This window comes from Actinia tenebrosa, unplaced genomic scaffold (genome assembly GCF_029948245.1).
Source record: "Actinia tenebrosa isolate PJP-AT-01 unplaced genomic scaffold, QUT_ActTen_1.0 PGA_scaffold17__23_contigs__length_9995812, whole genome shotgun sequence".
Taxonomy (NCBI): Eukaryota; Metazoa; Cnidaria; class Anthozoa; order Actiniaria; family Actiniidae; genus Actinia; species Actinia tenebrosa.
This window is the reverse complement of record NW_028292577.1, coordinates 5179798-5196046: the sequence shown is the minus strand read 5'-3', so window position 1 is coordinate 5196046 and position 16249 is coordinate 5179798. Positions and strand designations below refer to the sequence as shown.

Below are 16249 nucleotides of genomic sequence, written 5' to 3'. Positions count from 1 at the left end.
TGGTCGCGTGATATGAGCCGGACAAACTTGATGCTGGGCCATGATGAGCGACTTGGCGATATTCCAAACAGGGAGCATCCTCGGGCCAGGGGTATGTTCTGCCTCTCATTTCTCGCTTCCAGAAAAAAAATACTGGTATTTGTCTGGAAGCGAGAAACGAGCGACAGCTAGAACTTCACCCCTGGGTTCCCGAGGATGAACAGGAAGTAGATAGTATTATACCGCTGTGTACTCAAGGCGAACTGAAGTAGTTTAACTTGAATGCAATTTGAATACGCACGTCACGTGCTATATAATCCTCCTCTTAATTTTGATTAGAGTTGACTCTGGCTAATATTTTAACTGCATGAGACTGTCAGAGGTTTTGGTCAGATATCAGACCTTCTCCAATGTAACCTTATGCAACTTTCACGTCAGTAGTCTTCTTATCTTCTCCTTCTTGTTCTTCTTGTTATTGGTGTTGTTGTTGTTGTTGTTGTTGTTGTTGTTGTTGTTGTTCTTCTTCTTCTTCTTCTTCTTCTTCTTCTTCTTCTCAGTTCTTCTTCTTCTTCTCCTCCTCCTCCTCCTCCTCCTCCTCCTCCTCTTACAAAATAATAACAAAGCAAAAAACAAGAAAAACACCGAAAAAAATGGGGGGGGGGGGGTATATATATATATACTGATATAAAAACGAAAGAAAAGAAGAAAAAAAGAAAAACTCCATTCTCATCAAATTGCAGCTTAATTGATCACACTTCCCAAGACAAAGCAGCTCCCCACCCCTCCCCCCATATATTAATGAATAAAAGGGCTGAGACTTGAAAATTTAGAAAATGTCAAACAGACAATAGCTATAACCCCTCTCGATCCTTAGTGTAAGTTCCGGGTTCTCCGATTTTCCTCATTCCGCAAAAACCTACGCTAAATTTAGCCGAACATGACTTTGATCAGCCCAGAGGTTGTTTCAGGGTTCCATAAAAATTGAAATAAAAATATATGTATAATAATAATAATGATATCCATTAACATATATTATGAAAAATAATGAAATCCTCAAGGAGTCTGGTGATAAGACGGCAAGTATCGAGCGAGTGTTAGTATTCCCTGGTAAGGAGTCCAGGAATAGCGTCTTTTGATTGGCTGAAGAGCAGGTCAGCCATTTTTACAAACGAGAAACGGTTAAACAAGAAGGAAATTGATTGTTTAGCTCCAAATTAAACCCTTTTTCTCTAGTTTTTCCACTACCGATTGCTCTATAACTACAAACAACACTAAATGATGGCAACAGTAAGTATTAATCTTATTGATTTTGTCCTTTTTCCCCGCGAAAAAGGATCGATTTTTTGATAAAAATCACCTTTCTTTTCAGACCAGTTCGAATGTCGAAAACTTGTCCCCTCAAATTATCAAGCAAGTTGCTCGAGAATTGCAAGGGTTAGCGAGTAATCCACCAGAGGGAATCAAAATTTTTACCAACGATGAAGACATAACAGATATTCAAGCGACGATAGAAGGACCAAGTGAGTATATTATCGTACAAAATGTACCACTACGGATCGAATATGACTTAGAAATCGGTTTGTTTTTCAACCGGTAAGCGATGAGGGGTTAAAATTAAGTCATGCTTTTGAACTAATATGTTAGAAAAGAAGTCTTTTTCTTTACCCTAGGTCTGAATAAATACACCAAATCGTATAAGAATACGGGACTTTTCGAGAGTACGTGTAGAATAACTGAAATTTCGATTCTAATGTGTAGAGCCAATTGTTTTCTATAAGCTTCAGCTTATATTAGCCATTGCAAGGTTGAGGTAAAAACTTGATCGAGTTGGCATTGTAATGCATTTGGGGGCTGTATGAGGGCACGAAACAGCAACTTGTTGACCATCTTGGAAATACATCTCCAGTACAGTTCCACAATGCACTGCGAAGGCAACTCGATTTCTCATTTCAGATGCTCTACCACTGAGCTACAGTAAGGACTCATGATAAGCAGTCATTTACTTATTATGACATATAGCCTGTACTCTGCTGCTATGCTCAATATGTCCAGATTCAGTTCAGAATCCTTTTAGATAATGAATCTATCCTTTTAGGTCAGTGTTAAGAGCAGCGTACTGACATCCTAAGTCATTTACTCATGACATATAGCCTACACACTCCTATGCTCAATATGTTCACATCCAGTTCAGAATCCTTGTAGAGAGTCATTCCTGTAGCTCAGTGGTTAGAGCATCCTATCGGCATCCTGAAGCTCATGGTTTTGATTCCAATCAAGGACTCTGATTTTTTTCAGAGTTCTCCTTTCTTCTAGTGACAAATGATAAATCAATTAAAATTTTTATTAGTTTAAATGTAAAGTGACATTCCAGAATCTCTGTGATTGCAGTAGTTTGTATATATATGTGTGTTATTTACAGTCAAAATGGCTCAAGCTTACCCCACCCCACCCACCCCACCCCCAGATTACATTAATGGTTTCATTATTCGAATATTTAGCAATTATTCACCGACAGCGAAGTGAATATCGGGGAATATTTACCGAGATGCGAGTCTTCGAGAGGCGAGGTAAATATTCTCCATATTCACTGAGCCTGAGGCGAATAATTGTTTTAGAACATACCAACTTGTGTACAGAGTAACTTATTTTTATATACAATAATTCAATAAAATAAACAAACAGAAACTTTTAGTTTGCGTGACAAATTCACGCAAAATCTTTAGCAAAACTTTTAGGCCATACTTTGTTGCCTTTTTAGTATTGATAGGAATGGCATTTACTTTCATTTTTTCAATTTTCTCATCGGAAATTGTAGCAAAATGTTTGCAGGCAGATGCCATTTTGTTGCCGACTCAATATTCTGAGATTCAGAGGCGAATATCATACAATATTCACCTCCAATTAACCAATGGGTGCACGCGTTCTTAGGAAGTACACAAGGTATATGCTAATTAAATTTATTATTCTTTCTAGGAATACGAAGACTCAGGATTCAAAATAATAACGGATTGAAAACTCAAATTCTGATTGGATTATTCCATATAAGGAACAACATAATCTAATCAAAAGTTTTGAATCGGTTATTATTTTGAAGTTTGAGTTTTCGTATTCCTGGAAAGAATAATGTATTTCAATATTCCAACAATGAAACCATTACAGTGTGAATTGAAAAATCGTGGGCGCCTAGAAATATTTCAAGAATGTTCAATAACCAATCGAAAGTGTTATTGTTATCTTTCCGTAATCTTGTGGTCAGAAAGTCAATTCTAATTGGCCAAAGAACAATAGAACATTCCTAGAATATTTCTAGGTGCCCACTGTTTTTTGATCTGCCCTGTAATCGAACCTAGGGGGTAAGCTTTAGCCATTTTGACTGTAAATTATTTAAATTATTGTAAAGTATAATAAATATCAACGTGATCTCCTAAGATAAACCGTTATGGCTCTTGAAGCAAACAATATAAAATATTTGGCTTAAATGAATTTTTTAAATAAAATTGATTTGAAATTTTTTAAATTTTAAATTTTGAATTATTTAAAAAAAATTTTTTTTTAATATTTTTAAAAATATGTTACTGATACTGCTATTTTGTCCCTTGTTTTTAGCCGGAACACCATACGAAGGTGGTATATTTAAAATTAAAGTTGTCCTTGGAAAGGACTTTCCAGCTTCACCTCCAAAAGGTATATTAATTACAATGTATTGTACTTAATTATTTTTTTGATAATACACATGAAGCAGTCTGTTGAGCATTAAAGACCCATTGCCACTTACCGTGATGCATCACAATTTGTTTACATTTTGAATCATGTCACCACTAAAAAAACAATTCCAACCTTTTGAATAAACTCTTAGATAGTCCCTAAAGCCATGAAATAATGTAAAAGAATCATTATTGTGCCTTAGTGCTATGTCGGAAAAGGATTTAATATGAAGTTATTTTTCAATATATGATTCTTTGAATTTCATGGACCACGAAATTCATCTGTGACCGCGGTGCATCACGGTAAGTGGCAATGGGTCTTTAAGTCTACAGTTTGTTTCGGCCCACTCCAATTCCGAAGTTTGTTTGCATATTCTCAAGTTGGTACCAAATCTTGCGAGCTTCAGTGCAAACTTGTTTCAATCAACCAGGACTTGGTTACAGTACAGCTCACAGGAATGTTAACATTTCACGCGTGCAAACCGCATGTAGTACTCTCAGTGTAATGCACTTCTATGCGTGAAGTGCCCGCAAGTATGTTGAGTACAAGATACTATGTGTAACAAACTACACGCAGCTGATTTCCTCATTAACTAGCGCCTTTGTTCAAATTATGTGTAGAATTCAAATATTTACTTGAATTGCATCTTTAAACCAAATGCTTTTCAAAAATTTTATTCCAAACAACATGCAGAGTTAAATTCCTTTTGTTGTGATGAAATCCATCTTGAAAAATGATTTTGAAAAGTAGATTTGATGAGTTTTCGAAGCTACATTATTATTAGTGTGAGTGATCTCTAATCGATTTCACTTTGAAGTCCTGAAGTGCATACTGAGGTTGTGAACTTGTGAACAAACTTTGGAAAAGGAGCTGCTAAAGTTTTGTGAAATAACTGTCAAGATTTCTGGCTTAGCTCATGTTTTGAACACCACAATGCTTTGCAATACACTGAATCAAAATATGGTGACCAATTTGAATAACTATTCTGCAATGACTAGCGACTGACTAGCCTCTCATACATGTGAAAACACTTTTATATTTCCTCGTGAACACGAGGCTAGTCAGTTGCTAGTCATTGCAGAACAATAGTTATTCAAATTGGTCACCATATTTTGATTCAGTGTATAGACCATTTTAAATTGGCCAAATACCACTGTGCTCATTGATTACAGACGCATTTGTACATGGTCAGCCTTACTAGTATTTCAGCGTAAAAATATTCACAAATATCAATGGCAAAGTAAAGAATGCAGAACTTGAACTATGCAAACACTTTGAAATTCTACGGACTTTCACCACAATGCATGAAATATGTTAATATAATTAAGTCATTTGTTTGTTCTTTTACAGGATTTTTTTTAACTACTATTTTTCATCCCAATGTGTCAAAAAATGGCGAAATTTGTGTCAATACTCTTAAAAAGGACTGGAAACCAGACTTAGGAATTCAGCATATTTTACTGGTAAGTTAAGTAGAAAGGGAAAAACAGCACCCTAAAGATCACAACAAGATCAAGACTCCAACTCCCTCCAAAAAAATAGACCACCTTGATGATACAATGACCACCTTATACAGTGGCCATAGTCACCGTGATGATACGGTGGCCATCTTATACAGTGGCCATAGTCACCGTGATGATACGGTGGCCATCTTATACAGTGGCCATAGTCACCGTGATGATACGGTGGCCATCTTATACAGTGGCCATAGTCACCGTGATGATACGGTGGCCATCTTATACAGTGGCCATAGTCACTGTGATGATACGGTGGCCATCTTATACAGTGGCCATAGTCACTGTGATGATACGGTGGCCATCTTATACAGTGGCCATAGTCACTGTGATGATACGGTGGCCATCTTATACAGTGGCCATAGTCACTGTGATGATACGGTGGCCATCTTATACAGTGGCCATAGTCACTGTGATGATACGGTGGCCATCTTATACAGTGGCCATAGTCACTGTGATGATACGGTGGCCATCTTATACTGATACCTTATACGGTGTCCATCTTATACAGTGGTCATCTTGATGAATCATACGGTGGCCATATTGGATCATAAAGCATCACGGGACATCCTAGGGGCAAAAAGAAACAAAGATGGCAGATAATATAATTATAGTTTCTCTTTCTTTTGATGGCTTAAGGTGATCGATGAGCCTCACATAACTCTATAGTTGCCCCCTTGGTACCCCATGATGCCTTGCAATACATAATGGCCACGGTATGCACACTATATTTTAAGGTTAAAGGACAACTGACCCTCCAAAATGACCCATTTTTAAGAGGAACTACATCATTTGAGAAGTCCAAAAATCCAGTTTTTAAAGGGGATAGAGCATCCATTTTTCTAAAACAATTTTTTGAAAACATCGCATATATCGCTCTGGTGGCCGCCATCTTGCGCTTTTATCGCGGGCTCAGAAAAATAGCGTAATGACGTCACAACGTCACAAGAGTTCAAGCTTCCAGTTGTTTGCCTGACTTCTTCCTCAGTTTCTTATACTTTTTACTCAAAAAATACAACTTGGTCATCAAATTAAAGGCATGTCAGAATCTAATTCTTCTTCCGAAGGCTCGGACAGCTCGGGAGACGATTTCGCTCAAGAATTTTTCGGAATGGACGACGAATTTGGTTTACGGCCATATCAGTTTGAACCAGAAATAGAAATCTCCTCAGATGAAGAGTTCAGAGAAGGATCTGACAGTGACATTATTGAAGACGATGAACAAGAGAACAATCGACTTACAAATTCAGATTGGTAAGTCGTACCTCTGTCTTATCACAAAACTGAACTACATATCCATTTTATATAAAATCGTATCTTGCCACTCGTGTTCTTGCAATCTGTTCTTTAGATATTGGTATGCATGAATCCAGTTTGCGACCAAAAGCAATACCAACTTTCACAATTTTAATTAAAAACATGTTTAAAAACATCGCTTGATAGTCAATAAGTTATATACTGCAGGATATAGATACAGGGATATAGTTGTGTCACAAGTTGTGTATGTATATTCTCACTTGGGACAATCGTTGATAATGTTCAAAGATACTAAGAATTGTTTTATTTCTGTTAAATAGGTGTACCTGTGGTAGCTGCCAAATTATGGATTCAATATCTGAATGCATTTGTTGCCAAGAAATCGAAAAAGTGGTTGCAACATGCCAGTCTGTTGTTGAAGATGGAGATGCTGATGAACCACCACCATGCATTACTCAACATCCTGGATTCTTACCTGTTTGTGCCAATAAGTATGTTCTTCGAACCGCATGGGCTCAGTACAAACAGCAGTACAGTAATGCGTATGAAGGCCCAGAGCACAAGCAGTACAGACACATTGCATATAGGCAACTAGCAAGATGGTGCTGGGGAGTTCTTGGAAAGGAAGTTCGGGTTGTTCTGCCCTCTTGTGCTGTCATGTGCATCAGAGCACACTTCCCTCCCCCTGGACTAGAGGAGGACTTTGAATTTGAAGGTTTTCACTATGCAGATGATTAGCTTGGCCTAAAGTTACATGGAGTTATTATATACATTTTATTTATTCCTTACTTCATTTCATATACACAGAGTGGATTTTTTTCTATCAGGATTTCTGAATTGATAAATTGAAAAGGAAAACATGGAAAGGCTGAGACCAAAATGTATAAGAGTAGTCATGAATTTATTTTTAGATGAAGTACATATAGAAAGTTGTTTATATAAATGTTTTCTAGGTTTTGCATATTTTATTATTTAAAAACAACTACACCTAGACAAAATATCCAGCTGAATAGAGAACCTAGTGTACAAAGCACTAGTGGACAAAATCATGAGCTAACCAAGCAAATTTTGCAGTTATACTAGACATGGATAACCAATATTTCCTGGGCACCAATTTGTCTGAAAACAAGGCTAGTCAGTATTGTTTATAAAGAATTTGCCTTGAAGTAGCATGCTATAATGGATTCAAAAATTGTGCTAAATGAAAAAAAAATTCTCTTGGTGATAGAATCCCACCCCATCTTAGAATCTCGGTACTGACTAGTCTCATTGTCAGACAAATTGGCACTAGGAAATCTTGGCATCCAGGCTTGTCAGCCATTTATGGCTCATATATTTTTTTTCCAGGCAAATAGGCCCTTTGCAGCTCAGTAATCATGTGCTGATTAATTCACTGAGAGCAAATGAATGAACATCTTGATTCCCATGAGTGAAAGCGAAAGTCACTATTCAGCTGGAATTTTTTCTATACTACATTCATACTGGGAGAGACCCCATATATAATGGAGCGTAGATAGTTAAAGAAAAGACCTCTTTTAAGATTTCATTTAAAAGTCAATCGTTTCCTAAGTGGTAATGATATTTTAATACAATTTTCATCTGAACATCTAAAAACTGCAAACTTATCTACCACTTTAATCAGGTCCCCTTCACATTAATTACATATTTTGTTTATAGCAGTTTTACTTGGGTCTGTCATGTACCTTCCCATTTGTAGAAGCATTGTAATTATTACCAGTAATGAACACAACTGTTCAAAGATGAGGGGGATTGGGACGACAGGCTTACTTGACAGTTCTTTCAAAACAGCTATTCACTAGAGTACAATCACTAAAAGAGTGCCAATGATGCTTTGCATTATTTTCTACTAAATAGTGTTAATTAAAAATAGGAAATGGTTAGAATTAGCATCACTTAACACTACACATTTCAGTGTTTTTAGTCTCTACTACATTCCATTTAAATTAATTACCTAGAAAATCTTGACCGGTGTCGTTCAATCAATTCCTGTTTGTCTGGGGCAGGAACACTAGCAATGTTTCTTGGTAATTCAACCTCTTCAATTGGGTCAACCCCTGCAGCCTCCATGCCACCCTCACAAATTTCAAGTACTTTCAGTTGTAGCTCAGGGAGGAAAGCATAGCTTTTTCTTTGTAAGACTGGCTTAACAACCCAGCGCTTGTGCATCTTAGGGAAGCACTTGCGATAACGAGCTTCTCCACTCCTTGGGCCTTTTTGAACAATTGCTTGAATTCTAGCTGTATTGAAATTGTTGTCAATGGCAGCAAGTTGAGTACGAGCAACCATTCCCTTGTAAGAGAAGTGCTCTCTTTTTGAGCAATACTTCAGCATCATCGAATGATAAACTTCAAGCCCTCCTGTGTGACAAAAGTCGGTCAATCTTGCCAAGTCATTAAGTAACTTTGGTTGAAGGACAACCTCTTCTAGGGCCACATGAGCTGGTGACCCCGGCTTGATCCAGTGTGTGGTGCGCACTTGTCTGCGGGTTAGGGGAGGATGGGCACACTTTTTGAATACCTCTGCATCCTTCCAGGAATGCTTGTTCACGCAATGGTGAACAACAGATTTCCACTTCTCTCTCAAAAGTTGTACATCCCCATTACATGTAGCAGCACACCACCAAAGATGGTTTGAAATGGATTGTATCCAGGGTGCCAGCTCTTGGTTTTTCTTCAATTTTGCTTTCTTGTTCAGCTTTTTTACAATTGACTTGGAAAGATGCCACACATCATACTGGTGTTTGATGTGGCTAAAATCTTTTGCCATAGTGCTGGTGATGGATGTGTGTCTGTCAGTTGTGATACATTTTATACTGACCGTGTCTTCTAAAGTGTTCAAACACCTTAGAAACCCCTCTTTCTCCATAGCATTGGAGCTGGTTACTTCAGAGACTTGAACAATGCTGAAGGTGGCAATTTTCCCTGTGCTTGTCTCCATCATAGTATATGTGCCATATTTAGCACTATGGCCAGGACTGTCACTTCGGCCATCACCATTGAGATTTACTATGTCCTTATTTGACAGCTCTTCAATTACAGCAGCCTCCTCTCTCTTCCAAGCATCATTAACAACAGGAAATAGGTAACGTTCCTGATGTCTGTAAAAGACCCTCTCACTCAGAAATTTTAGGCCAAGACAGGATGCAAAGTTTTGAAGTCTGGTAAAAGTATTACCAGTAAATAATATTGATGAGGAAATCAACAAGTTCCCAATAGCTAAGCGATTTAACATTGGCTGTGAGTACCATGTCAAAGCATGATGTTTCATACATATAGTTGTCACAATAAGTAGGCTGCCTTGACATACAAAGTTGACATCAGCGATAGGTGCTCCACAGCTTCTACAAAACTTGAATAACTGCTGCAAACAAGAGTTAAATACCAAATATTTAGGTTCTTTGATATGGTTTTCAAGAGTTTTATTGCAGTCTTTGTTTTCTGGCTCTAATTCACTGTCCGTTGTTGAAACTGTCTCTTGCGATGAAACAATGAAACCATCATCATCGTCACTTAGTGGGAGTCCCTCTTCCTCTGAAAACAAAGACTTTTCTGACTTTTGTGGAGACACTGTTGGCATTGACTTTACTGGTGAGGTGTGATAGCTAGTACTGTAGCTGTGGTCGTGGAAGCTCACACTGAGTATTTCATCTCTACTGATGTTTGGTGAAGGGGAGGGATTGTAAACTGTTGTTGTGTCGGCATCTTTATAGTATCCAGGCTCTGTCTGAGTTGATGCAGTGGATGTTACAACATATCTACAACCAAGGCAACACTGAACACCAATCTCCTTACAAAGTGGTTCAGGAGAGAACTCTGGTGTTTCCATACTTGGTGGATCTTCACACGAGGGATTTATTGTGGCACATAGCTGCTCCACATTCTTTGAAAATACAAAAATAAACAATGTTTTCAACAATACTATAAACCATTCTTCGAGGCCTACTTTACCTTAAATAATACAAAATAAACATATTAACCAACAATGCTATAAATTATTCTTCCGTGGTCATTTATCCAAGCAAATTTGGAATATTACGGCAACATTGTTATGGTTTACGAATAAATATCAAATGTAAACTAAACACGTGCAAATAACCATTTTGAAAATTTCAAGTATCGATCAAATATTACTAGCTATACTTATGATTTTAAGCAACATTTCATCTATGAAAGCATAAATAGCTAATGATTGATGACTCGCTTCGGTATGCATTAATAAGTCTTTTTCATGAGTGATTATTTCGAAAAACAATGTAAACTATGTTATGTATAAATGACATGTTATCTCACCTCTTCGTTTTGTTTGCGTTTGAGCCGGTTCTCTGATGTAGCTCTTCTTTTAGCTGGCTTGCAAAAATTGAATACTGACGGAACAGCATCGCTCTTTAATCTCCTCTTCCTTTTTATCCCGGTTAACTGCTCCATCAGATCCACTTCAAAGCATGAATCCTCGAAGTGATCGCTGCAAACGTAGCAGTTCTTCAAAGGCGGCAGGTTCTCTCTCTTTATCCGCGCTATCCATGCCTTCTGAAGAGCTATTTTGTTAGGAATTTTGTGGTAGCTAACAGACTCAGTTTTGGAAGAATGGTTGGTGCATTCTGGCACACAACAATGGACCATCTGGATTAAGAAACTTACTCTAACTTAGACTATTAAAAGATCGACTAGCACTCGAAATATACAAACTCAACAAGTTTGGAATGCAAGCTTCACGTTGTGACGTCACGGCATTAATGCGGTAATTTATTGCGGGCTCAAATATGGCGCTCTTCTATTGCTATTTTTCGTGAATTGATTATTTCTTTTCGGCGACATAGAAGCTGTATCAGAGTTCAAAGTTGAATTTATGTGATCTATGTACGTTGTAGTTTTATATGAAAAACGGCAATTTTTGGGGTCAGTTGTCCTTTAAGGCTAAATCCCAGTCATGGAAAGAACCCCTTTTTTGAAATTAGGAAGCCGGTGAAGTTCCAGTTCATCTGAGGTCTAATATATAACTAATCATTTTATCAGTAAAGAAATTATCTCAGAACAAAGCAGTTATATTTTTAAAGACATTTTTGAATTATCTTTAACAAGGGAAGTAAACGAAGCTGAAGCATACAGTACATACCACTTGTTTATGGATTCGTGAAATACACGTAGTCCCTTTTCTCATTCCGTAAATACCGCTGTGTTTGAAGTCTGAAGACTCATCTCCAAAGGCTTCACCTTGCTTTAGAGTAAATCATTTGCAATTGTCAGCTATAATGTAAAGAATGTGCAGCTTGAACAATACCAATGTTTTGAAATCCCACGGACTTCTAAGCATCTGTGAATAGTTTTGACTTATAAATGAGGCTAAGCCTGTGCAAATGAGTCTGTGGTCTTCAAAAACAGCGGTATGCATTGAATGTGAAACTGGTGTATTAAATTTAAGATGTATTGATTCTATGGCTTCTTTTTATATATTGTATTAAAGACTGTGAAGTGTCTGCTTATCCATCCAAATCCTGAGTCAGCGTTAAATGAAGAAGCAGGAAAACTTCTCCTGGAACGATACGACGACTATTCGAAAAGAGCAAGGATGATGACTGATATTCATGCAAAAATTTCCTCGTCAAGCAATGTTGACACATCGCAAGCATCTTTACCTGGCAAAAAGAGAGCAATGGATAAAGTATGTGATAAGAAAAAGAAAGATAAGAAGAGAGCCATTAAAAGATTATAACCTTAGTATAAAATATAATATAAAAGTCCTTAGTACTCGTCTTAGAGATTTATGTCCTTCTTAGCTTGTAATTAAAATCTTTCTCTTGTCAAAATTAATATTCCTATTCTGTTAATAATAATGTTGTACTTGATCTCTATTTGCACAAACTTTAAAAGCTAATCATTCACAAAATTCTGTAATGTAATCCAGGGGTGTATCCAGGGGTGTCACAGGGTGCCCGTGACCCCCTCTTTCAAAGCCAAAAAAAATCTAACTTGCTGTTGATTCAGTGTGTGAAGATTTATTTAGCCTTAACTTAAGCTGTTAAGAAAATCAGTTTTCTAGCTTCTCGGAGCCGTCTTTTCGTTTCGTTTCCCCTCTATCGACCATGATTCTTTTTCGTCAAAACAATAGATTGCAATAGTGACAATTTGGTATGTAAGGACCCCCCCAATTAAAAATCCTGGATACGCCCCTGTAATCGTAATGTAATCTGTAATGTAAAGAAATGAGCAACTTGTACAATACCAAAGTAGTGTCAAAATCTTACAAACATTTACAGTGCAACTACTGTAACCAGGTCCACTTATACCATTAGGCAAGAGAACCAATAGACCAGTTTTGAATTCTAAATTACCACTGTGTTCCTTGATTACAGACTCATTTGCACAGGGTTAGCCTCGAATCAGTGTTTAAATATTCACAAATACCAACAGAAAAGTAAAGAATGCACAACTTCAACAATACAAACATTTTGAAACTTGACGGACCTTAACTGGAACACGTGAATATTCTGCACAAACTGGAAGCTAACCCAGTGCAAATGAGTCTGTAATCAAGAAACACAGCGGTAAATTTGGAATTCGAAAGGGGTCTATTAAAATGTAGAATGAATCATTTCATTCCAACTTTGGGTAGTGGAGCCAATCTGAAACCTAGACTGCACGAGAATTGTAATTTGACTCTGATATTACAGTGTAAACAACTAGATAGCCATCATCATTTTCTTGTGTGAATAAAAAGATATGCTGAAAGGCTATTGTTTTCTGCTGCTTTCTGATTGGCTCCACTACCCAATGTTTGAATGTATTGTTTTTATTCACTAATTTGATTGGTTCTCGCTGTCTAAGTGAGTATAGTCGTGGTTATAGTAGTCACACTAATGGCATCCAAGAATAGCTAACTCATAAACGAGGTTAAACATGTATAAATGAGTCTGTGGGCTTCAAAAGAAGTGGCCTCAACCCACTTACTAATTACAGGACTTACTAATTACAGGACAATTGCCCTATTGCACTATGACGTCACTGCTTGTTTATGTGGGGGATAGAATTGCCAAATCCAATAGAAAATTCAACAAAATTTGCACCTAGCGAAACAGTTTAATCTAAAATGGCCTGCTTTTCAGATATAATATGTGTTAATATGTACTAATAAATATTCTGAGCGTTTGCTGGCTACTCTACTTCTCTTCGTGAATTGATACGGGTTTTAGAACAATTTGCGTTGATTGGACCCCCTCCGATGATAATGATCCTTTGCGTTTAAACAATAGATTGTTATGATGTGACGTCATAGTGAAATAGGGCAATTGTGAACCTACCTTAGGTAGAAAATTTTGCCAAACTTAATTCTAATTCTTTTTATTGCAAATGCTTATAGCAATTTCAATCAATTTTTCCATACAATTGAAAGAATGAAAGTTTAGTGCATGTAAATAAATAAAGCATGAATCAACATTAGTATAAGTGTTAGACTACAGTAAAATATAACTACACCAACCTAGGCCATCCAGACACATTTCCATAAAAATTAGCCAATGTGTTGTTCCCGAAATTTTCCATAACCCCAACGGAGGAATGTTTTTCAAGACCCCCCTACCCTTGGAAATTCCAATTTTCTTCCATACAAACTCTGTAATTTTGTTCTTTCTCTTACCCCCCCACCCCTTGGAAATTTGAAATTCCTTGGGGGGGGGGGGGGTTATGGATAATTTCTGGAACTATAAAAATATTGGTTGAGTACAAATTTTCACATTTTCCCTTTAAAAGCATATTATATTTTACTTTATACATGTGTGTGTGTGATCAGAAGTGAACAAGGAATGGTTTAAAACCAAGAATTGGTCACCTATCCTGTTATTCAGTGCCAAAAACATGGTTTGTAAATTTGATTTAAAATTTATTTGGGTGGCCTTGGTTAATGTAGTTGCACTTAATCCAGACATTTTCTGGCTCATTTTACTGGCATTTTCATAAACATGCGAACTCAGTAACTGCAAGCTGCCGGCCGTCAGTCAAAAATATAAAAGGTACCAACTGATTAATTTTGATTGATGGCAGCGAAAAATTAAATTACAGCTTGCAGCTACCAAGTTTGCATGTTTATGATAATGACAGTGACTACTGTCTTAGAGCATCCCATTCAGAACTAAACATAATGACTGCTCAATGGCCAGCAGTGATGCATGCTTGTTCACATTATTGTAGACTGCAAGCACCTGAAGTCCCTCTATTTTCCTTAGACACTGTCTGTCTGTCCGTGTTGATTGGTCGAGGAAGATTGACTAAAGAGCCCCCTCCCCAAGGGACTTTTGACTCGTAACCAATCTTACTCTACCAATCACAGACAGACAGATGGACAGTGACCAAGGGAAATAGGGGGACTTAGCTCGCAGTCTAACATTGATGACTAACAATGTGACCTAAAATCTGGCCAGAATCCATTGACTGTTATTTTTAGGCCAGCAATTCGAATTTCATGTGCCATATTTCATTTGAAATCAATAAACTTTAGCAGACGTTCCTTCAAATTTTTATTGGTACACTGACTAGCCGACAGTTATTTTAACCTCTGTATTTGGTGGCATTTTACTGTTACTTCCCATCATGCATTGCAGTTTAGTTATTTTCAATGGTATACAATAGTTTTACAATGCTTTCTCATGACACACCATGGAATATCACACTTGTCACTTGTATATGAATAATAGTTATACAATGCTTTCTCGCGACACACCATGGAATATCCCACTTGTCACTTGTATATGATAGTGATACAATGCTTTCTCATGACACACTATGGAATATCCCAGTTGTCACTTGTATATAATAGTTATACAATGCTTCCTCGTGGCACACCATGGAATATCCCACTTGTCACTTGTATATAATAGTTATACAATGCTTTCTCGTGACACACCATGGAATATCTCACTTGTCACTTGTATATAAGAGTGATACAATGCTTTCTCGTGACACACCATGGAATATCCCACTTGTCACTTGAATATAATAGTGATACAATGCTTTCTCGTGACACACCATGGAATATCCCACTTGTCACTTGTATATAATAGTGATACAATGCTTTCTCGTGACACACCATGGAATATCACACTTGTCACTTGTATATAAGAGTGATACAATGCTTTCTCGTGACACACCATGGAATATCCCACTTGTCACTTGAATATAATAGTGATACAATGCTTTCTCGTGACACACCATGGAATATCCCACTTGTCACTTGTATATAATAGTGATACAATGCTTTCTCGTGACACACCATGGAATATCTCACTTGTCACTTGTATATAAGAGTGATACAATGCTTTCTCGTGACACACCATGGAATATCCCACTTGTCACTTGAATATAATAGTGATACAATGCTTTCTCGTGGCACACCATGGAATATCCTACTTGTCACTTATGTGTATGTATGAATATATGTATGTATATATATATAATTATTGTATGCATTCAATACCATTCTATGCCATTATATATATTAGTATAAACCTCCTAATGGTCTATCAAAAATCCTGTGCTCTGATTGGCTGAGGTACTAGTACCTCTTTCTGTTTATTGTTTTGATTCAGGTTTTGATCAGTAAAAACGGAACGGAACAGCGCGCGCAAGTTGATAGCGCACGGGAGTAGGGTGAAGCGAAATTTAAACTGCACCTGGTTACTAAAAATAGCCCAACCGGGAATTTACATGGCGCGCGCGTTATTAAGAAGTTTCCCTCTCTTATTTATGATTTCTTGGTTCTACGAGAAAGAATTATTTTGAAAACTT

The 16249-nt window shown here is 37.2% G+C and overlaps 3 protein-coding genes across 3 annotated transcripts; 2 read left to right on the top strand and 1 right to left on the bottom strand.

Moving 5' to 3' along the window:
• The first annotated feature begins 1024 nt into the window (after positions 1 to 1024).
• On the top strand, positions 1025 to 14979 carry LOC116302206 (ubiquitin-conjugating enzyme E2 S). Its single transcript, XM_089031543.1, has 5 exons — positions 1025 to 1266; positions 1349 to 1499; positions 3586 to 3663; positions 5035 to 5147; positions 11937 to 14979. Exons 1-5 carry the CDS (start codon positions 1255 to 1257, stop codon positions 12183 to 12185), a joined length of 603 nt encoding a protein of 200 aa, XP_088887669.1. The 5' UTR covers positions 1025 to 1254; the 3' UTR covers positions 12186 to 14979.
• On the top strand, positions 5885 to 8439 carry LOC148910331 (uncharacterized). The gene is made up of 2 exons (XM_089031542.1): positions 5885 to 6452; positions 6776 to 8439. The coding sequence occupies exons 1-2, from the start codon at positions 6238 to 6240 to the stop codon at positions 7191 to 7193; spliced, it is 633 nt and encodes a 210-aa protein (XP_088887668.1). The 5' UTR covers positions 5885 to 6237; the 3' UTR covers positions 7194 to 8439.
• On the bottom strand, positions 8017 to 11110 carry LOC148910330 (uncharacterized). Its single transcript, XM_089031540.1, has 2 exons — positions 10766 to 11110; positions 8017 to 10355 (listed from the first exon to the last, which is right to left on the bottom strand). The coding sequence occupies exons 1-2, from the start codon at positions 11093 to 11095 to the stop codon at positions 8424 to 8426; spliced, it is 2262 nt and encodes a 753-aa protein (XP_088887666.1). The 5' UTR covers positions 11096 to 11110; the 3' UTR covers positions 8017 to 8423.
• Positions 14980 to 16249: the final 1270 nt, after the last annotated feature.

Coding starts and splice junctions, on each gene's coding strand:
- LOC116302206 (XM_089031543.1), top strand. Junction 3,664..5,034: donor TCCAGCTTCACCTCCAAAAG/GTATATTAATTA, acceptor GTTCTTTTACAG/GATTTTTTTTAACTACTATT. Junction 5,148..11,936: donor GAATTCAGCATATTTTACTG/GTAAGTTAAGTA, acceptor ATTGTATTAAAG/ACTGTGAAGTGTCTGCTTAT.
- LOC148910330 (XM_089031540.1), bottom strand. CDS start 11,095: ATGGTCCATTGTTGTGTGCCAGAATGCACCAACCATTCTTCCAAAACT. Junction 10,356..10,765: donor AACGCAAACAAAACGAAGAG/GTGAGATAACAT, acceptor GTATTTTCAAAG/AATGTGGAGCAGCTATGTGC.
- LOC148910331 (XM_089031542.1), top strand. CDS start 6,238: ATGTCAGAATCTAATTCTTCTTCCGAAGGCTCGGACAGCTCGGGAGAC. Junction 6,453..6,775: donor CGACTTACAAATTCAGATTG/GTAAGTCGTACC, acceptor TCTGTTAAATAG/GTGTACCTGTGGTAGCTGCC.